Below are 23,627 nucleotides of genomic sequence, written 5' to 3'. Positions count from 1 at the left end.
AGTTCCCATTTCGGAGATGTTAGGTTTTCTTATGATATTTGACTATTGACTAAGCCATTGTTGTTGATGTAACACATAATTGACTGAACAGAAACGAACAACATATTTACCCCCTCTCCACAAGGAATGTGTCCCTCCACACTTTAGGCTTCCGGTTTGGTTTAAATCTGCAAAAACAAAATCCAGACGGCTTTACAGAATTTACATGGAATGGCCATCATATCAAAAGCTACTGTGTATGACCTCTTATGGGAATTCACAGTTTTAAAATAACATCTTAATGTATGAAACCTTTTTCCTCATAATCTATTTATTGTGATTGCAGTCCCGAGAGACTTAGCGATCATAACTCTCAACATACTGTACATACCAGAAAGCCTCCACAAACAAGTTCCAAATGCTCCACTGATTTCCCATCTAAATTATGAATTGTGAAACATGGCGTTCCACACGTTTCCCCACCATTTCCATTTTTTTGCAGATCAGCATGCTTTAAAGTAAGCATAAACTGCAAATGATGTTTCTGTCTACCTGTTGCCGGTCTTCTCATGCTCCAAAAGCTTGAGGATGGACTTGCCATCCATATCGGCTGGAGTGTCCAGGCCAGCAATGTCCAAGATTGTAGGGGCCAGATCGATATTCAGGACAAGATGGTTGTTCCTGTGGGTAAAAAGAAATATCAAGTATGCGTCAACATGACAAATACAAAATAAAATAAGAGCAATCAGAATCATTCATTAGACAAGTATGTTTTAAAATATAAGAATTTGCTCACATGAAGACAGACAGTATAAATCATACCATAGTAAGCAATAATAACAAAAAATTTAAAATAATAACAACATTTATCAATATGGCATTAAATGTAGCTCAGTGTTTCACAAACATAAGACTTGAAAAAGAGCAGGAGTAAAACATTCAAATGAACAAATGAAATGGGTTCAAAGTGAACAGTTTCAAAATGAGAGACATTTAGTAACGAAAAGACAACAATAGAGAAAGTATGAAGTTTGTGTTAAGCTGCTTTAGCTTACCTGCTTCCAGGCTCCACGTTCGGCCCCCTCACAAAGAATGGCACTCTAATATCAAAGTCATAAGGCATGGACTTCCCCTTAACCAGGCCAAATTGACCAATATGATAGCCATGGTCTGCTGTGTAGATGATGTAGGTGTTGTCCAGCTCCCCTGTGTCCACTAGTGCGTTGTATATCTGATGGCACACAAAGTATTTTTTTTATTAGAGATGCACCGATTCATATTTCTGGTCCAATAACACCAGTGACAGTGATTTTATAGTAATACGCTCTTTGTTGCACAGATACTGATACCAATCACTGATAATTTTACTTTCTGTATTTTAAAACTGTAAACTGTTATCCGTATTTAGATTGAGTGCAGTGGCACTCTAAAGATGCTAACTGCTAATACTAGCTGGCCCATTTTCTTTAGGCTATATAGATGACTGAAGTGATGAAATCCATGTAACAGTGTTATGGAATCAGAATAACAAAAAAAGGCAACTACAAGTACAGAAACAAAGAAAGTAATTAGATCACAGACATTATAAAAACAGATTACAAGCAGGACACATTCAAACCACTCTTGTACACAAAGCACAATTCTTCAGATGGTGAAAATCTGACATTGTTTTATTTGCCACTTTTTTCATTATGGTGAACCATCGCAGGCACAATAAATTCATTGGAACATATTGGAAAAAATGGCCTGTGCAAAAGTTATGGCACACATATTTTATGGTTTATTTATTTCAGTATGTTAAACTAATAAACAGAAATTGTGCACAAAATTAGAAAAAAAAAAACCCGACATATTTAAATGTGTTCTCTGTAGAGGATGTGTTAACCTATTTTCACTTACAAAATCAACAAAAATATTATTTGACCAGGGGTGTTCAAACCTTTGCATACAACTTTATGGTGGGCGCTGCCAAAAGTTTCAGCTCCTGAATGAGGTGAGAAAGTCACCATGATGCGTCAAGTAGCTTCTCAGTTATTGTAGGGAGCAAAGTAAGTTTTTTTTACTTAGAGCCATTGTGCTGCTGGTTACTTTTTACAGCACAAACAACACTGCAAACCCAAGAAAGAAAGAAAGAAATAAATAATAAATAAATAAATAAATAAATAAATAAATCATGTTACTTTCACTGTGCATTGTTTTGCCAGACCTTTATGTGTGACCATCATTTTGTTTTATATACCTGTGCTATTTTCTTGTTTGCCTTGTGTTAAGTTAAAGGTGTCTTGTAGAAATTTGTTTTTAATTTCTCATTTTTTAATGAAATAACATAAAAAAAAAGTTTTTGGAAGTAAATCAGGCAATGTTACTTACATTACGTTACAAAACATATGTTTTATGTTACTTCCACACTGCTGACATTTGCACTACCTTACTAGTTGCAATTACCAGTTGTGATACCAATTTTAAGGTCACTAACAATAAATTTTTCATTTATTCAAATGATATAATGGAAGGCTGATATACTGTGCACCCCTTTGGTTGTAATGAATCTACTACGTTCAACGCTCTGAAAAGCACACTGACCTTTTCCACCGAGTCATCCACAGACATCAACGTCTGCAGCCTCTTCCTCTGCAGGAAGTTGGTAAACTCCATGTGGATGGGCTTCATGGGGCCGGTGTACTGCATGATCCAGTGCTTGTCCATGTTGGGTGCATAGTTGTAGCTGGGGGTGCTGTTGAAATAGCAACATAGGACATCTGTGTTCACCATGCACCTGTTTACCATTTCAGTGCCACAGGTGCACATTTAGTTTAACTGCTGTGTAATGCGTTTGACAGGCATCACTAACATATCACCCCACCCACTGTTTGTTCAAGAAAATCTACAAATTCTCCCGGCTAGGTGTTTTTTCAGCACCCGCCGTCCATCTCTCCTCACACCAGCCCGAGAGCACTGGCTCTCTTGGCTCGAGGAAATCATTTGAGGGTTGGCACATGCTTAAGAAAAATAATAAGCTTGCCGGCCTCCGGCGCCCAAAATAAAGTTTGTAACAAGCTCTGGAACGCAAACTCAATAAGTCATGCGCATTTGAAGTGGGCAAAATGAAAACGTAGGTAAACAGCAGTCCATGGACTTGTTTTTGCACTCTGGGTTATAAGATGAGTCCCTGTTCCCGCTATGCAAAGGACTTCAGCTGGATTAGTTTTACCTGGAGAGGATCTAAAATTTATGTAATTACAGATGAGTTTTTTAAATCCAGTATGAATCTGTAGTGTGTAGTTCTTACAGTCTTACAGTAATAACTGTGGAATGATTTAAACCCTGTATGAATCTGCAGAGTGTGTAATTTTTACAGCTTGACAGTAACAACTGTGGAGTGAATCTCATTTTCTGTAAGTGGCTGAATCTGGAGCTCCCTCAGTATTAGCAGTTCACCTCAAACTAATGGAACAGCAAAACCTAATAACAGACACAGCCGTGTTGTTATTGTTATTGAGTCTGTCCTGTGGCGTAAGGCTATGACCTTTTAATCTGAACTATTTTTCTGTGGAAAAATGACAGATACTCTATTCCAAGCCAATCCACCAGTCAAAACTCAACAAATCACTTTATGCAACCTCCTCTGGTAAAATGAATCCAGCTCCAATGTGGCTTTTTCAAAAATGATTTCAAGATGATCCCTCTCTCTGGTTTGGTTTTGTGGAGGTTTAGCTAATGGCGAGGCAGGTTAGCTCATCTTATGATTCTTTCTTTTCTTGTGCACCAGCTGGCAGAATTTTATTTATACTATAAGTCATCTTTCCATAACTTGTGTATTTGCATGAGCTCCGTCTTTTCACTTTTTGTACTAGCGCTGTAGATGGCTGTACAATACCCTTTTCACCATATCAGTAAAGCATTGCATAACTTGATGCCATTGTGATTTGTGACCTTCCTACCCTCATACCATCACATCTACACCACATGTTGCTACCTCTTTACCCTCAGGCATAAACATTCAAAGGGGTTTGTAACAGCAGGAAACCTGTGCCTGGAAAATTAAACCTATATACTGCAGTCTTATTATTCAGTTTTAATATTAGGATAATTATTGTTAAAGCAACAGAACACTAGAGGACATGTTGCCATGAAAAAATCACTGTATGATGTGATTTATTGGCAGACTCAAGCAGAAAAAGAGATATACAGTGCATAGCTTAGGGTCAAACCAATGGTTAGCGGTGGTAAAGAGACCACTGTTGTTACTTAGCAATTGGTGGTCACTGAAATGATGCAGCTATGGTGAAAAAATATTGCTGTACTTCAGTTTTTCAACCGTTTCAACCAGACTGTGGTCAGGACTATCTGCTATTAAATTAATTAAATTAATCAGTAACTACTATGAATTATTCAGAAGCGACTATGAAACTAATTTCTATAGCTTTCAAGGTGAAGAACTGAAGTGTGGGCCCACATACCAACCCTTGCAGTGGGGTTAATGAACTAACCAGTGCCACAGAAGATTGACAGAGCTTCAGTTAGCTTCTACCCTCTCCTTCTCAGGCCACCTTTTGTCCGCTTGCTGAACTTTTCACCCAGCTAACACGGCACAAAAAGGTGGCCGTCTCTTCGCTGTGTGAGAGGAGGTAGGAATGTGGAGGTCAGAAGAGTAAAGCGAGCTGTATTTGACAGGGGTCACATCTGACACCTGCCACGCTAACTATGGAGGGATTGAATCAAGGCCTGCCACGGGACATTTGGCACTGCGCTCAGAACACTAAGTCACTGCAAGGAAGTGCTGACGTTTATTGTCATTATGAAAATGGATAGATGGGCAGATTTGCCTCAACAGTCCCTCCACCTAGAACTGTGCACAAAGCGTTCTGAAAACACGCTGGAAATATTCTGGGCGTGAGGAATGCTAATAGGATTAACATCAACGCCATGTGCCTTTGCCCTTCAAAGTGTAAACACCCAAGTGATTAACTACCACACTACTTCACGTTAGTGTAGCGTCAATGCATTTCAGACTGGCCGCTGTTATGGTTACGAGCCAATGAAAAATATCCAAGCTATTTAGTTTTTCAAGCTAGAACTGTCACAAATTAGCAGCATTGGCACTTGACCAATGACCGCATCAGTGTGACTTATTCCCATTATGCATTTGATGGATGAACCATGATGGTGCCTGAATTTACGTTTGGCACCACACATGGTGAAAGTTCAATTCGATTCAATTCAAATTTACTTGTGTAGCGCAACAGATGTGATAACAAAGCAGCTTTCCAGAAATGTGGGAGCAGCACTCTAATGAGCATGGCAGGAAGAGCACTAGGAGGAACCTTTGAGAGGAACCAAAAGGAGAACCCATCCTCCTCTAGGGCCGGCTGCACCAACAGGGCTTTCGCCTGGTTATATAAGATGAAAGATAAATTAAAAATGTATGCAATTTCTTTCAGGCATCAGATAAGACAGAGGACATGATTGATAAATAATAAAAGACTGAGGCTAGGATCAAGTTAGAAGCCTCAATAAACAGATACATACAGATGACATGGAAATACAATTCAAGCACGGCAACTGCAACGGCAGAGACCTCCGTATATTCATTCCAGTATCACATATTTGCCTGCCAGCTGTCTTCGTGCTCATTTGGCAAAACTTGCCAAGCAAGATTCTCAGCAAAACGACAATATGCCAGTCATCATGAACCCGGGGGCCTCCCTGATCTATTCACAAGTGTGAGCTCATGCTAAAAATATATTAATAACATCACAAAGGGTGTTTGGAGAGCAAAACAATGCATTCCACACACCCCAGAATGCACGGCGGTGAATGGACGGGCTGATTGATATGTCGAGGGTCAGGAAGTCCTGCTAGAGGAGAATCTGAAATAATGGGGAAAAACAACAGGGCAAACAGTGATTGAATAGGGGTGCTGTCCCATCCTCCTTGAGGTTTTAGGATACTTGTGATGCTAGCGGCTACAAGATATTAGGCTCGTTGCCACGGCGCTCCCTGTTGGAATAGGATCTCAGCCGTCAAGTTCTGATGATAGTGCTGCAAACCCATCATGGGCTTGGCACCACAGCGGCGCTCCATAAAAATGTCCCCCCCCCCGATCTTCTTGCTCGCATGTGCCAAAACTATACTTAGACGATAAATCATTTCAATTTCATGGTGGTAAAGTCATTTGCAAGAGCAGCATTTCAGTGCACTGTCATCTCCGTAGATGAAGAGTCTCCTTTTAATAACCTCTTTTGAATATATGGCCCCACAAAGGATAAGAAAAAACAAAATCCACTTATGTTTACCTGCAAGTCAAATTATAACATTGTAAAAATTACAGAGGAATTATTCGGCTCGGAGCGCCTGACGCCACTGTTCCCCAGAAATACAGGCTTTTGTCTCCCATATAATATTCCCTTCATAAAAATGTATGAAACATTAAAAATATGTAGACTCAACAATGCCACTGCCAAGAGCCTATTTCAGGAGGCTGGGATTGCTTTTAGGGAGAACGAGAGGACACAGGGTTCAGGGGAGTTCAGCGCAGTGCCTCAAACAGGATGTCTGAAAAAACTTCCCAAAATGCTTTGGACTCACTCACATGTGTTGTGAAGCGTTGGGGAAGAACTCGGCGTACTGGGGCGCCGAATCCTCCGGGCCGTGGGGCGCCGCGTGGCTGATCACCATCATCACCGGTCGGTGTGGGTACATCCGCTTAGACATGCGGAAAAAATTGATGCTGTCGTTGGTGATCAGATCCGTGAAGTAGTCCTGAGTGGAAAACACATAAACAGTGTGATTTAAAGGAAAACAAGAGACAACAAATTAAACAAATAGTTCAGTGGAAAAGTAAAAACCTGATACATTTGAAATAATTATCTAAACTATTTCTTTGACAGTTAGTTATGCAGTTAGAAATAATTGTTAGAAATAAATAATTAGTTGGATATACACACACGCATATATAGTAACATACATAAAAAAAAAATACATCCACTTTTTTTTTTTTACTTTCACACTGTTTTTCGCAGTTTGGTTAGCAGTTTTCTTGGACTGTAGTTCATTTGTTAATATGTTTTTTGAAAAATTCCCTTACTTAAATGAAGTTCTGAAGGTCTCAACATTTTTCTTTCCTCTCTCACTGTCTGCTTCAGTTCACTGCTGTTCTAAATCACCCCCTAGCAGCAGTTTGATCAGCCCTCAAAAGAGCTCAGTAATGCTGAGATAAATAACTGATCATCATAATGATTTATCAGTCTATTCAGGCTTTAGCAGAGCTCAGTAATACTGATTAATAACTGATCATCATAATGATTTATCAGTCTACTCAGGCTTTAGCAGGAGCTTCAGTGTTTGTAAAGAAGCTGTTTGAGGTATTCAGAATTCATTTAATGATCATGTTTGCTACGTCATACGCTGATTTTAAAACAGTTAATGAACAAGTGTTGATAGTGTTGCTGTTGAAGACTGTATATATGTATTTTACTTAATAGGTAAATATTCTAGAAGATTCCTCCTAAAAATGTAAAAGGTAACTGTATTCAGTATACAGCCTTTCCAAAATGTAACTTGGACTAAACACACTTCAGTTCTGTATACACAACCCTGTATATACAATACCAAATAACTGCTGTGCCATAAAGAACCATAAACAACAGGTCTTCTATTATTTAATGTATTCAAGTGGTTCTTTAAGATGTCCTGGTTCTATATATAAGCACTGCCTTGAAGAACCATATTGATTTTAAGGATGCAGCTTTAATGGATGGTTCTTTAAAGAGATTTTTTTTTGTAAATGAGAAGCAAAAAACTCCACATAAAGGTTCTACACCAACCAATGCTTTTCCTACTTTCTGTGCAGTTTGAGTGAAATAATAACAACATTAAGCAAAATAACTAATGTGCCAGCTTTTACAGTAGCAGCAGTGGGTTGCTGCAGGGCAAGTGTGTTTGCCCGAGGAGCAACTGTGTGATGCTGCAGCACGTAATCGAACATGACATCGGTGTTAACACTAGCAGTCAGTGGCGAGAGGGGGGTCAAGGCTCCCTGCTAGCTCAATGTTTTGACAACAGTGAGGTCTCTCTCTGACCGCTACAAGGCTGAGACAGGAATGTGGACAAGGCCTCTGAAGATCACACACGCACCAGTGCTGGGTCCTGCCCTGGACTAGTTATGGTCCAGACACCTGGGCCTCCTCAGTGTGGCCTCCTGCTCTTCCGCCCCTTCCCAGTAGGCCTCATGCTAACGCTAACACTAACACTCACTGTGGTACCAGCTGCTGTGCGAGTTAGCTTGCTTTAAAAGATGTTTCAGGGACCTGTTAACCCCTTAAGCTGTACCGATGCTGGTTCTCACTCGCGTAACTACATAACTGCTACATTAGTGCACATACAGTAAAACTCTGACTTCATAAAATATAAATTATGAATCAAATTTAACCAAGATTCGATTTGATTGGTCTTCCAATGATGAACAAAAGCCTGCAGTTTAACAAACTTTACTTTTGAAAAAATACATTGTGTAGTGACAACTTCTCTCCACTCCAGAGTTTTATGCAAGCAAATCGTGAGTTACGCTTAATGTCATGCTGGTCTCTCCCTCACCTTTCAACTCAGACTGTCTGAATGCATCAGACTTGAGTAATACACTTCAGGCTCAACGTCAACCTGACAACTGTCATCTGGGCAGACTTGTGTTTCTGTGAAGACCAGACCGAGCTGACTATAAGCATCAGTCTCAGAAAGCAGTAAAACAATTTGGACGTAAACTATAAGAAATGAATTAATGCAGGCTACATTCACGCCTAGTGTACTCTAATCTGACATGAGTACAGTTTGCCAAAGCAAAGTCACATTGATTAAGAGTGAGATGAAGGAAAAACTATAAAAAGCTCAGCAAGAGAATAACTGAGGACCAAAGTACTATTTGGTCTGGCTGAAGATAATCGTCTAAATGTCTGAAGATTGCGGATTACTTAAAAGCAACACTGTAGGCCACAAACTGATGCTCTACAGCCTGCAGGCCTGTGACATTCCAGCTGTTCTTGCGCAGTCCTCTCACATTCAGATGGGACATCTTTGCTGGAATCCATTAAAATGTTCCTGTGCTTCACTGAACCTCTAAAACCACAAGAGCATTCTGCAGCGCTCAGCGCAGAACCTCCTTGAAGCTTTGTGGGTAACTTAACACCTTCGTCTAACTCAACAAGCAAATCGCTGGCATCTGAGCACCAGCCAAACATTTATTTACTCATCTATCAAAAAATAAAATGTCTGCTGAAATTCCATTCTCTGAAATCTGCACAACTGATTCTATATTCTAAGGATTGAATGTTGATTCTTAAAAATACTTTTCTTCTATAAAACAGCTCTCTAATGCTCTATACTGGTCATATGACATCTGACAGATTGCATTACACTACAGGAGGTGGAGTCATGACACAGGTTTGATTGCTGACAGCGGCAAAATAACAGCAGAACCGAAGACGGTATAATAGTCAATAGTCTACTCAGTTATAGAAATAATCATTAGTGGTACCCCAACACCCTCAAAAATGAAGGTGCCAAAAAAAGTTCTTGGGGGCGATGCAATAGAAGAACTACTTTGGTTCCCTGAAGGACTCTCTGTATTGTATAAAAAAAGACAACATGACTTGTAACAATAGTGGAACCGTTTGGTGCTACATAAAACTATTTTTAAGATGTTCATTAAAGAACAGCAAACCATCATTTTATCGTGCAAAGAACCATTTATGCATTCAAGTGTTTTTGGAGCTGTCATAGTTCTATATATAGCCATTGCCCATACTAAAGAACCCTTGAAGAACTTTTTTTTAGCGTGAACTTTTCAACTGATGCTCCTTTGAAGAGCCACACTCTTTAAATGTGCCAGAAAGAATTCTTGGTACAATGCCATAGAAGAACCACTTTTGGTTCTCTAAAGGCCATTTCAATGGAGGATGACAGAGGTAGAGAAATATTTTTGTAAATGAGAAACATGATGGTGAAGGTGAAGAACCTTCTTGAAGTTTAAAGAACCTCCAGATAATATGAACTGGTAATGAACCTTTATAATATGTGCAGGTTCTTCAAGCATTTGAAGTTCTCTAACTCACAAATCTCTTTTTCCAACATGATTGAGGAACCTGAAAAAGGTTCTAAGAATAATCTTTAAATGGGTAAAGAACCTTTATATCATGTGAAGGTTCTTCAAGCCTCTTTTGGCTCTTGAGGAAACCAAAAATGGTTCCTCTATAGCATCGCTCATGTAGCACTTTTGTAAATGAGTGCATTTTGAGATGAGCAAGTGCGAGGAACCTTTTAAAAGGTTAAAAACACAAACATTCGACACCAACTGACTTTCTGGAACCGCATGTCCAAGAACCATTTAGGAAGCTTTATTTTTAAGAAATCAGATTTCTCAAAGACAGACTTACCATTATCTTTACATCGTCACGTCTGACCATTTTCTTAATTATTTTGTGTTTTGGAATCTGTCCAACACTGTATATTGTGTGTGGAATATTACATCCATGTCTTCTAATGATGAAAACCCATAACAGCAGAGCTGTTCCTAAAAGAAACTGTGCCCTCAGGACATCCATTTCGTCTACAGAGTGTTGCGGTGAACCATGTTATGATATAAGACTTGGTGTCGCACAAAACGATGAGACGCCACTGCAGCCCAGAACAGTTCCCTTTAATTTCAACAGATTCCAAGCGGGTTAGATCAACCTGGGATTATGAGTGAGCGGAAAACCTGCAATTAGCCGAGCGCAGACCTTACAATTGGGCATAAAGTAAAAACAAAGGGGTGATGGGATTAATAAGCCCCTGCGCTGGCACCGTGACAGGGCTGTGAACTCAGACCAGCGGGCACATACCTTGGCATAGTCCGCGCCGTGCTTCTCCTTATAACCGTTCCGACAGACTGTGTAATTATAGAAGCGGGAATTTTTGATGAGCCCCACCCACTCACGCCACCCAGGAGGAATGTAGCTGCCATTGTACTCATTAAGGTACTTCCCGAAGAAAGCTGTGAAGAACCAAAAAGACAAACCATTAGAATCTGATCATCATTACGGTGAGCTTTTTTTAGTTTCTCCAAAACTAAATTTCTTCCTAAGGAGTCGAGTTTAGTTTTTTAGTTTCTCAAAGACTAGGCTTCTTCCTGAGGAACCAAAATATGAACCATTAAACTCCAAACATCATTTCTGTTCCAAAACTAAGCTTGCTTCCAAAGAAAGCTGTGAGGACCCAAAAAGATGAAACACCAGAAGCCAATCATCATTGCTGCACGCTCTACTTATTTAGTTAATCCAAAACTAGGCTTCTTCTTCTTGAGGAAAGCTGTAAGAAACCCAAAAATCATTACCCACAAACATCAGTACTCCAAGCTTTAGTTAGCTTATTCCCAAAGAAAGATGTGAGGACCAAAAAGATGAACCATCAACCACCAAACATTATTATTGTGAGGTTTCCTTTCCTTAGGTTATCCAAAACTAGGCCCAATTCTCATTTATCTTCTTGCAGGTCCAGAATAACAAGCCCTCTAAGAAGAGCAGTCTCAGACCTGCATTGTCAAATAAGGATCAATCTCCTGACACCTCCATCCCAAGCTGATCCAGTGTATCCGATTGTAGCCTTCTTTAAAAGTGCTTTTTAAAAAGTCTGCTTACATATCAGTGCACATCTCCATTTTTTTGCTAAGCCACGTTCAAACAGTTCTCCCAAGAGCTGGGCAAGCTGCCAGTCTGTCCTGAAAGTTAATTGTAGACTAACAGATCAGCTGGAGAGCACAGACAGCATTAGGGTCTGCACTCAGGCCTCACACATACACAGGCTGCTGGGCACAGACAGATCGTTGGCTGCTTAGTCAGGCTTAGCTTTAGCACACGCCTGTCAGACTATGCGTGTAGAGTTTGCATTTGTCTTTCAGTAGTGAATGTGAACTGGCATGTCGTTGGCATGATTACTAACGGAGGGTTAGAAAAACCTATGCAGAGGCCTATAAGGCTACACATTTACAAAAGTATATTGAAATGTCATTTTAAACTTTGTATTGTGGAGCAGCAACAAGCTGAAGACTGATCAGAGCAATGGCGGTATAATCAGACAAGTGATCTGCATGATGCAGTTAAGCAGTTAACAACTTACTATAGTCTGTGGCATACGTAAAGACACTGAGGAAGTCCAGACGAAACTGGATGAAAAGAAAACAGTGGTCTGGTCAGATGAGTCATTCTCCACAAGTGGGAGAGTGCATGTGCAGGTTACACCAAGGGAACGGTACAGGCCTGAATGCTTGACCCCTACAGCTAGGCAGTCCGGTGACTTATGCTGTGGGGGGTATTTTGCTGGCATGATGTGTGTCCACTTGTCCCCTTAGAGGGAAATCAATACTAAGTTTTTCTGACTGCATCCAATGGTGAAACATTTCTTTCCTACTGGGAATGGTCTTTTCTAGAATGACAATGCCCCCATCCATTGGGTGCAAGGGGACACTGAATGGTTTGATGAGTATGATAATTATGTAACATGCATGCTATGGCTGGATCTTGACCTAACTGAACACCTATGGGAGATTTTGGACCAACGTTTTTCACTCAAACGCAAACGTTTTATGCTTAAAACACCAACTAAGGGAATATCTGTTGGAAAAAAGGTGCTCCATCCCTCCAGTATATTTCCAGAGTCTTGTACAATCAATGTCAAGGTGCACTGAAGCTGTTCTGACGGCTTATGGTGGCCCACCACCTTACTAGCACACTATGTTGTTTTTTCCTTTAATTTGTCACCCATCTGTTTATTTAAAACTACAAAATACAAGGCAGGAGTACTCAACTTTGGTCCTGGAGGGCTACAGTCCAGCACAGTTTGGGAATTCGCCTACTCAAATACACTTGATTCAACTCACCTGTTTTAAAGAAGGACTACTAGCAAAGGACTGGATTGATCCCTGACAAAAAGCAGAAAATAAAGCTATCCATCACAGTCTATGACAAAACAGCTACTACAGGAATAAAGGTATTAGTCTTAGAGATTCACACCTGTCCTGTAGCCCGTGTTGTTGAGGTAGACAGCGAAAGAGCGCGGCTCGTGCTGGACCTGCCATGAAGGTGATGAGCAGTTCTCATTGTTGGTGTACGTGTTGTGGTTGTGAACGTATTTCCCCGTCAGCATGGACGATCGTGATGGGCAGCACATGGGCGTAGTCACAAAGGCGTTGGTGAAGCTGGTGCCCCCGTCCTCCATGATCCTGCGGGTTTTGTTCATGACCTGCAAGGAGCCTGTGGGAACATATAACCATGTATTTCAGTTTTAATACTAAGGGAGAAAAAAGGTTGGAAGTGCAGAAATGACACAGGACGCAAGGGAGGGGTTCACTCCCTATAAATGAAGACCTGACTTCTTTTGATCAGCACAAAGAAATGCTTATGACGTAGGCTACACAAAAAAATAGTCACTACCTGTTCTTTTGGGGGGACAAAAGGTTAATTGCATTCCACAATAAAAACATGTATCTCCAAAATGGCAACTTTACAGGAGAACTGTAAGGTAGTAACTTCACATTATTTTTAATGTCAGTTAATGTAAAGAGGGATTATTTTGAGCAATTTGAGTATTTTGAATGCATTCATCATATAAGTTTTACACAATGTAAAGGGCAGCTAATGAGCTCAAATGATGTAGAAAAATAAAAAAATGCAAAAATAGACAGTAGTGATATACTGTATGTCAACATTGCTGTTCTTAATTCACAGAAATAGAATGTAAATTCAATACAAAAAAAAACAAACAAATGATCACCTTTATTCCAAAGATATTTGAGTTCATTTTAATGGTCGTTACTGTTACTAAGGTAAAATACTGTATTTCACTAGTGAAACTGTTAAATTACAGAAGCATTTCTAAGATATTAAATTAATTAATTAACTAATAAATTGGTTATTAAAACCTTAAAATCATTAATTAGCTGATATAACCCATAAATAAAAAAGTCAATAATGAGCTGTTGTATCTGATGAAGCTGAGAGGTTTAATGCTGACTGATGGAGAAGACAAAGCAAGATAAGCAACCAGCAAGATCTGCCCTTTAACAGTATAGATGAATGTGGGCTCACCTGGCAAATCAACAGGCCACCGTTACCCTGTTATTTATGTGCTGTAACTTTTTATCAATGATTTTAACGTGTTTATGACCTAATGACTTACCATTAATAACAATAAAATACGTTTTTAAACTTTTCATGAACCCATTATAAATTTACTCTTATTGGAAAGTGATACCTGCTATTACATAATAATAAGTACGTGGCAAAGCGAAAATCACCAATCTCAGCACAAGTCCAAAGCACTCAAATGTCTCCTGGTTTTATGTGTGTCAGGCTGTCTGAGGAATCATCAGCGACGGAGATGCTTGTGCAGCTCGAGCTGTTGGTGGAGAATGTTACACACTTTGTGGCGTTGCAGTCACTGTCTGCGGTCGCATGACTAAACGCCTCAAGCCTCTCAGACATTCGAGTAAGGCCGTTTCCAGTCGTGGGAGATTAAAATGCGAAATGGCTGGCAGGCGCTTAATGTGACGGGCCGAGATTGAGGCTCGCTGATTGTTATATTGTCAAAAATTGGTCCAGTTGATGATGACTGTTAGGCTCCCAGCTCTGACAAACGGCAGTTATGATGGCAAAGCAACTGAATGCCTTGACTACAAAATCATAAGGGTTTTGTTTTAATATATATAAAACAAAAAAACACGCCAGCAAAGGGCACTGGCCTCCACTTTAAACGCTAAATCATTTTTTCCTGGCCGGCTGCAGTTAATAATGAACAACTCGCATGAAAATGAGCACATTTTGGGAGAAGAGTGACAAGGCAGCGGAAATGGCTAACCACCACACTTGCTTTGACCCGTTCTCATGTATAATAAAAGTAACTCTATACTATAGTATGTCCTTCACTCTCTCTGACAAAAAGCTGCTCCACTCCAAATACCTAATTGAAGACATGCAGACATCTGAATTGGCAAGAACAGAAACCAAGGCCTGCTTTGCTGTCTGTTCTTTCATGCTCATGTTTCTGTCTATTACATGTCTATTAAACTGATATTTTGTCACAGCCATTGTTTGAGGGGAAAGAAGGTTTTTTCACCTTTTATCACTTCGATCTCCACATTCTAGCCACAGAGCATTAATCTTTCTATGTCCAAACAAAAGTGCTCTATAGTGCTATATGATGTTCATATGCTGGGCTCTGTTATTCTGACAGAATGCAACACACTGAAGAAAGTATAGGGGGCGATATGACATCTATTGTTTCATTCCACCATAAAAGATGATTATTCATTGCACAGATGGAACTTCAAATGACTGCAGTGCAGTGATGGGGCAAAGTGAGAGGAAACAGCAGAAGCCATAATGCAACAATTATTTGATTAATCAACAAAGGGTCAATATAATAATCTACTTAATCTAATAATCTAGAAATAAACATTAGTTGAGTGCACTCCATTCTGTTGGCAACCAGAAGTATATATGTACAGTGGTGTGCAAAAGTCAGACACGGCCCTTCATTTATTTAATGGCCATTAAGTACAAGTTATTAATTTTTCTGGAGATATTTCTGGAAATACTAGATATATGATAATCCACTTGTATAAGGAATGGGAAAAAAATCCACAGCCGCTCTTCCACTGCGGGAAGACAACTCAGTGCTATGGGTCTGAAAGGATGTGCAGCTGTCAAGAAGCCCTTACTGAGAAAAGGAAATAGAAAAAAAAAAAAAGAAGAAATCAAACAAAGTAGCTACTGGTGTTCTCAGAACAATGGACTGACCACCCAAGAGTCCAGACCTGAACATCGCTGAATGTGTTTGGGATTACTTGGATCGTTAAGCGAAAAGTGCAACTACCTTCTAAGACCGAACTTTGGAGGTGTGGAAAAGTATCTCTGCAGATTCTCTAAAAATCTGAAAGCAAGACTTCTGAATGGAAGCTGTAATAAAGGCAAATAGTGCAGACTAAATTAAATGAATTGTTAAATATATGTTTTCTGCACTGTTTCCTGATGCTGAAAAATGAATAACTTGTACTTATTATCTTTTTGTCAGGAAATTAAATAAATGAACGGTGGCCTTTAACTTCTGTACAGTACTGCATGTTGCATTACAATTATATAACTAAATGTATTATATAAACTGAATGTATAATAACTCTACACCACTAAGGAATAAGAGATTGCTCACCCAGCTCCACATCTTGGTCGTCCGTCATGATGAGGATGATGTTGGGGCGAATGTTTCGGCGGTCGCGCTGTACCCGGCCCCTCAGGCTCTGTCCCCGAGTGGTGAAGCCTGAGGCCAGCTGGGCGGCCAGGGCCAGGGCCAGGAGCCAGGCCAGACAAACACGCTTCATCATCCCACACTGACTCACACTGCTGCTCTAAGGCCACCAGAGCTTCCACTAGCAACTCTGGAAAAAAGAAAGGACATGTTAACATATGTTCATATATATGTGAGTATCGTGAGAAAGAGAGCAAGAGATTTTGGGGGGAAAATGAAGTAAAAACAAATGTTCCTTTGACTCTTGAGATCTAAATGACCCTCTTTTTGGAAAAAAAAATAAAATAAATGACAATTCCAGATCGCTGGCTAAAACACTTAAACACACTTGCACCTGATAAATCGTTTACATTCTGCACTTAAACCTAATGTCAGCTGAGTATATATATAGCGTCCACAAACCAAAAAGCAGACCGTAGAGAAAAATTGGTCATGTCAAGCTGACCACTTTAAACTTACAATTACAAATACAAAAATGGCTTAATAAATCACAGTGTTAACACTGACTTTAAACATTCAGTGCAGCGCACAGACATGCTGAGCCTCAAAAGTGTTGAAAAGGTTTTAGCTAATGACAAATTACTGGCAAAATGAAAAAATATTAGCAGAACCGCAAGTCAGAGCTCACTGCTATGCTTATTAATCCTACCTGTGCAGCACTTATAGTGGTCTCATACTTCTCCCTCTCTTCAACTATCCAGAAACATAGCCTCAAAGTCAGTGCATTCCCTTCCGCTCCACAGTGACAAGCGCTCACTCTCATCTGTCCCACTAGAGAAGAAGGTTTCTCATTGGCCAGCAAAATTTACACCAGCCCAAAGCCAGCCAACCACGACTCAGGACTGAGCTGTCACTCAGAAAGCCTGGGTGTGGTGACCCCTGGTGGGGTGTGAGGAACCAGGGCTCTTTGGACAGAGAGAGGAGGTTCCGCTACATTAACCCCTCTACTGCCCTCGACACTCAAGGGGAGGCTATTCGTCTCTATGCATCACTGAAGACGACAAAGACAGTCCAGCTTTGCTAGAGATGACCATGCGGTTCAAATTCTTGTCCTCATCTGACAAAAATGCAAGCTGGGATTTACACTGTGTGAACATTTTTATGATTAATGGGCCAATAAAAATAGTCAAAATTATTGGGGGGTCGTCTTGTTACATTAACGTACATTAAAGGCCAAAAACATAACTTTCCAATAGGAAGGATGGTTTTAAATGTGACTATATGAAGGTATGCATTATATCCAGATGTTAGAGTTATGGCTAAATACAATGCTGTAATTTAATACGCATTATTTCTGACTTCTAGTTCACTACAATAAATTGAGAAAGTATTTGGAAAGTGCAGACTTTCAATCCATACCACATTTGCATTTGTAAGTAGAATAGGATAGACTTTATTGCAATTTGAATTTGCTTAATGGTTATTGTTGTTTCTTATGTCTTGTTTGCATTATGACATGAAATGCAATGCAAAAAAAGGTTAAACACAAACATCTTTTACATTAGAATGAATTTCTCAGCAAAGTCAACATGACACTAGACCATACTGGTATTTATGGACAAGACTATGCCCCCATAGCAAAAGCAGCAAACACATAGGTGGGCTTTATTAATGCAAGATGAAAGTCATTAGTGTGAACACCTTACAGGGCACCAGATTGCCAGTGAGGCCCCCTTTGTCCAGAATCAATGGGCTGAAACAAATGGGTCTTTACGCACCTGAGCCTTCACTAGAACATCACACACGTCTTCCCCCACTAACATTCACACCAGCCAGCTCCGCTGACCCTCAAACCTCAACTGGAGCTGTGACAATGGCATTGAATAGGACCCTGAGGAACCCATCGAGGAAAAGGGCGGGAGACATTCCGCCTCATTTTTCTCTATTTGGCAGATACAGAGCATCAAAGATAACGAAATACGATGAAAGATGCTCATTTTTAAACTTTATGTTGCAAAACCTTGTGAGGGAGTTTCGCTAATCCTATAAAGTGAAATTCCACTGGCTTTCCAAAACGTCTGCAGAACTAAGATGTCAAGACAAAGTCATTCAGAGTGGTTTGATATGAAATGCTCCATTCTAGAGAAACTTCTAAGCATTCACCATTGTTCATAATGGTGATAGGAACCAGACATCTGAAGAGTTTAACGCCTCTAAAAGCTCCCTCACAGAAGGCTATTACACAAAATGGTCATAATATGCTGCCTGATGCCTGAGGCATTGGTTTATGATGGTTCTGGGATATGTCTTTGGCCTCAAATATGTTTTTTCATCCATTCATGGTGGAGAAGCACATGCATGGTGTTGCAAAGCAAAATAGTCCCTAAAGAACTCTTTTCATATTTAACTATACTATATTTAACTATAAATATAGTAAAATTTATTCTATTGTTTTATTCTACTTAATGGCTGCATTCAAGGTGCAAAATACAGGGGGTCCTGGGGGTCCAGGACCTCCTAATTAACCTTTTGGACCCCCTGAATGTCTCAAAATCAAAATTCTGGTGATCCTTGAAAATAAATCAATGTTATGCTGCTCGTTAGGGGAAAAAAAGATGCTTAAATACAAATTCAGGGAAAAGTCATCGTTTAGCTGCTTAACTAACTAGAGCTGCAGCACTGGTCTGCCTCAGGGTGGCGCTGTGGCAAATTGGTTCACCCAGTTGATCCTTCATAGCCTAGCAACTGTAACTATGCCCGGGATACCTCTGAGAAACTTTACAGTTTGCCGCAGCATATTTGTAAATCTGAAAAATTCTTAAACCAAACATTTTGTTGCCATTGAAGCTAGCATCAGCGCTGCTATGGCGAAAGAGCTAGCAGACAGTAAACGCTGGAGAAGCCAGCCAACGTGGGCCCCCCCCCCGAATACCAGGAGGTATTTTGCACACTGGCTATATTTGTGTTGTAGACAATGTGACCCCTGGTTCCAATCACCACCACTGTAAAGAAATCAGTCAGCAAAGACGTCAGTAAATTTCTCTGCAATGAATCATCTCACATCAAACCACTCTGAATGACTTTGTTCATCTCTCAAAGACTGAATTATACATACATTTAAAAAAACTGGTAGAATTCCCCTTCAAAGCTCTGAACTATAAAGACCAGTTGGCATTAGCCCTTCATTAGCATCATTTAGCTGCATTAGCTTTTCCAGATTTCAGTTCTTCACTCTTAGAACTGCATACAAGAGCTGCAACTACTGTTTGTTAATCTCAATACTGGCTTTTCAATACTGATATCACAGAAGGCTGCAATATGCAAATTAGTACCTAATCTATTACAATATGAAACAAATGAATTTGTACATAACACTGTACTTAAATACAGTACTGAAGTTGTTTACCACAGCACATTAGTAACTGACAGCAGTCACTGGTTACAAGCCTTAGGATGAATAACTGACTAACACACCTAGAGTTCAAGGGTTTAAAGTGTAAGTGCTTGTGTTTCTGGGAGTTTTTCATCTTGGGCAGTTGCTCAGCTGATAAGCTGTTTCTCAGATGGAGCTGTAAGTGCTTTTTTGGACAGTGTGGATTTCAGACAGGCAGCACAAGGGCCAGCCAGAACAGTCTCCCCGACAGCACTGTGCAAACATTGGCGCTGTTTGGACAAACCCCCGGGTGTAGGGGTGGTAGGGTCCAGACACAGATTTCACACACACACATAGCTGGACTCTGCTGCTGATGACTCATTCTGAACTTAACTCCTCCCCTTCATCGATAGCTCTGCATAATCAAGTTGGCTCTCGTACCTGTAGAAGCAATCGGATCGGCCCTGGCCAATAACAGCATCCAAATTTGTCTCATTTCATGCAATTTAAAGCTTTGGCCCATCTCCTTTAGTCAAGTCATACACACAGAGGAATTCCCCTATTTTTAAACATTTTCACTGTGAAAAAAGCCATTCAGAATGTTTTAATATTACTTACTGACTCTTATTTCTTTACAGTGGTGGTGATGTGATGATAATCAGGGGTCATGTAATGTATAGCTCATGTTAGAATAGCAGTAATTATGAAATAATACGTTTTCTTTGGGGACTATTTTGCCTTAAAATACCGTGTTTGTACCTCTCCGCCATGAATAGATTCCAAAAATATGTTCAGGACAAAATCTTCAACTATGTCTCAGACATCAGGCGACATAATCATAACAATTTCATGTAATAACTCTGTGTGAGGGAGCTTTTAGAGACAAAGTCTTCCTATCACAACAATTCTGACTCGCTAACTTTCTCCAGAATGCTATATTTCACATCAAACCACTCTGAATGACTGTATAAATAATTTTTTACCCATTTAATTATGCAGAAATCACTGAAATACCGCTTGCAGTTAAAGATTAGTGTGCATTAATACCTGCAGACTTCAATGATTTATGTTTGTTGGGCCATGCAAACACCTTCAACCAAACACTCAAAAAGCATTCTGTGATTGGTCAAAGGTTAATTTGCATATCATATAGGGACAAAATATTAACCACCTTCCTCTCCCACCACCCCCACTTATCACCACCTGATACCATGTTTCACTCACAAATGTCCAAATGCATTACAATTTCCTATTCACACTGACTTCAGCTGAAACATAATGCAATTCAGTCAGATAATAAGCTTTGCTGGCGAACCTTAAATTCACCCCAGGGCGCTGCGCTCCAGGATGACACCCACGCTTTCCTTTCAGCACTGCAATTTTAGAAAATGGTCAGTCCAAAATAGCTCTTCTATTTTCTGCGCTGGATGGACGGATAGATGCAGGGAGGGCCAGGAATTACAGCCCCATTTTAATTACCCTCATTATTGCAACAAAAAAGAAAAAAAGGGCTCCGGCCAACAGGCCTGGCAGCGGCGTGCGTCTCCGCTTCGCCACACGCTGACGCGAAAGTCCTCCACTGACCTGCTGCTGGTGAAAAGCAAGCGGCTTTCCATGAGCAGCAGAAGGCCCTCCACCGCTCCATGCAGGCCTGGTATGCAGCCATTAGAATGTGATGTTTATGTTTGGAGAACTGGCAGCCCTCTCTGGCTCAGGAGAAACTGTTATGCAAACCTTTGTGCAGTAACCTTTCACTTGACTAGAAAGCAGCAGCAGAGCTTTAAAGTAGCTCAATAAACAAGCGCTATTCTGTTCTCTAATAAGCCGATCCCGCAGAGGGGCTGCACAGACCGGCAGAGAAATAGAAATAGAAATAGCCGAGCTGCTGTGCTTCGCTGTGCTTAGCCTGGGGCAAAGTCTGAAGAGCGGCCACACTCTGAAGGCTGTAATGAATATGCCAGTCAGGAATCCTGTGGACCGAGCTGCTCTGAAGGATGGACACAAATGCATAAGGCCATGAATAGTGTAAAACATGAAAGGAAGCGCATACACGTGACATTTGAGCTAAAAGGAGGCCTTGTGGGAGTTGACAATTACGACATAATAGCCTAGCCTAGAACATGCAGTCAATATACAGCACAACCAAATATTATATTATAATATATTTTGTGTGTCTACTCTCTGCCTTTATTACAGCTTCCATTTGTTTCTGGAAATATCTGCGGGGATATTTTTTCACACCTCCAAAGTTCAGTCTTAGAAGTTGGTTGCGTTATCTGATTCTCGCAATCAAAGTAACCCAAACACATTCAGTGATGTTGAGGTCTGGAGGGGTGGACAGCTCATTGTTGTGCTCCCTGTAAGGGCTTCTTGAGTGTTACACATCCTTTTAGACCCATAATGCTGAGTTTTCTTCTCATAGTTGAAGGATGGACAGAAAACTGAATGGAAACAGTGTTTGATGCAACTAGCAACCTGGAGCTAGTGAAGGTTTCACCTTATATAAAGGCAGCCCAAGATTCATGCTATTGCCTGGCAAAAAAAAACATATTCAAGCTGATTACAAGTCATCTGTATGGGCTACTTGTAAACAATGAAAACAAGCAATTTCAATAAAAGTCTCTGGTTTATTAGCAAAACCACATTAAGAGTCATAGCGTGTTGGCCGCAAAGGCATCATGTAATCCTTAACAGTGCATTAAGTTCTTGGTCAAATGATGTAAAATGTGTCTTCAAAGTATGACAGACTACACATTTTGCCAGCAAATTAAAGACCACCGCAAATCTTTTGGTCCCTGATCTCGACTTTACCCTCATTTGCCGCCCACATCTGTTTTGAGCTGTGCCTTTTGTGGACTCCACGCATTAAAGAGGAACACAGGAATGCTTTCTTCTGGATCAGAGCCGAGCAGCGGGGAGAGCATCATCTCTCGCCACTTATTGTTTTTAGGGATTAGAGCAAATGACCCAGTAAATTAGCCTCTACTGTATTAATCAGGGCTAAGCTCGGGGAATAATATTGAGGATGGAAGAAGACGAAGGGTCTTGGAGGTTCAAAGGAGAAAAACAAAAAGGCCACTATGTCAGCTTTCAGCTCAGCCAAGCAGCTGCCAAAAAAGAGCCCCCGGCAAAAATGGGGGGCAATTTTCAGATTAATGGGAGGACAGGACAAGGGTCCTTCGCTGCAATCCAAAATCTTTACTTCCATGATTATGCTGTATTTTCGGAGCCCCCTGCTGCTTTCCCCCTCATAAATAACAGTGCACACAGAGGCATGCAGCCTTCTGCTCAACCGCACAGCTGTGTTTCTGACCACGCAGTGCTATCGCAGACAATAGCAGAAAGCTTCTTGGCAGGCTCAGGCTGCCGCTGCTGCGTGCGGTAATGGCCCTCAAACCACACACTTTGGCTATGTTCACATTACAGGGCTGAAGTGGCACAAATCCGATTTTTTTGAGCAAATCGGACACAGATGTGTGAACATAAAAAACTGAACTTTTCAAATCAGATCTGAGCTGCTTACACAGGTGGGACTAAATCGATACATTTTAGTCTTTTCACGCATATCACTGCGGTCATCACCCAGAGTGGACAGCAGGTCAGCAGCGGCTTTGATTTAGGACCAAAAAATAAATAAATAAATAAATAAATAAATCACAAAGTTATGCATTTGGCCTTTTTTTAACCTTCTGGCCCCAAACATGAACAACTAATGAAATAAAATAGGTTTGAACAGCTGGTTTGCTCTGCATCACCATCAGTTTTAAGGCTTGTCTTGAAAATATGACTTGTTTATGCCACATGTGGATTGATTACTGTTTATATGTGGGTATTTTCAGGGTACAGGCGTGTTCACACTAATGTGGGTAAAAAATGTGTAAATGACCCAAAATAAAGGGGTCACTTACACCCCAATGTGAACAGTCAAGGCTCAGATCTAAGCAATTAGTTGTTCACAGTCCAAAGAAAGAAGCATAAAGACTACTGCAGCCAGCAAAATGAAAAC

General features: G+C 40.4%; 1 protein-coding gene across 4 annotated transcripts in view; it reads right to left on the bottom strand.

Moving 5' to 3' along the window:
- sulf1 (sulfatase 1) overlaps positions 1 to 23,627 on the bottom strand; it is a 68,497-nt gene that overhangs the window by 23,002 nt on the left and 21,868 nt on the right. For all 4 annotated transcript variants that reach the window (XM_036558634.1, XM_036558635.1, XM_036558636.1 and 1 more), the window contains exons 2-9: positions 16,213 to 16,438; positions 13,020 to 13,259; positions 10,854 to 11,005; positions 6,572 to 6,741; positions 2,563 to 2,713; positions 1,035 to 1,210; positions 532 to 660; positions 111 to 167 (exon numbers count right to left, since the gene is read on the bottom strand). In XM_036558634.1, coding sequence (XP_036414527.1) covers positions 111 to 167; positions 532 to 660; positions 1,035 to 1,210; positions 2,563 to 2,713; positions 6,572 to 6,741; positions 10,854 to 11,005; positions 13,020 to 13,259; positions 16,213 to 16,384 — 1,247 coding nt within the window. In that variant the 5' untranslated portion in view covers positions 16,385 to 16,438. The remainder of the gene's footprint in view (positions 1 to 110; positions 168 to 531; positions 661 to 1,034; positions 1,211 to 2,562; positions 2,714 to 6,571; positions 6,742 to 10,853; positions 11,006 to 13,019; positions 13,260 to 16,212; positions 16,439 to 23,627) is intronic.

This window comes from Colossoma macropomum, unplaced genomic scaffold (genome assembly GCF_904425465.1).
Source record: "Colossoma macropomum unplaced genomic scaffold, Colossoma_macropomum, whole genome shotgun sequence".
Taxonomy (NCBI): Eukaryota; Metazoa; Chordata; class Actinopteri; order Characiformes; family Serrasalmidae; genus Colossoma; species Colossoma macropomum.
This window is presented reverse-complemented; position numbering and strand designations above follow the sequence as displayed.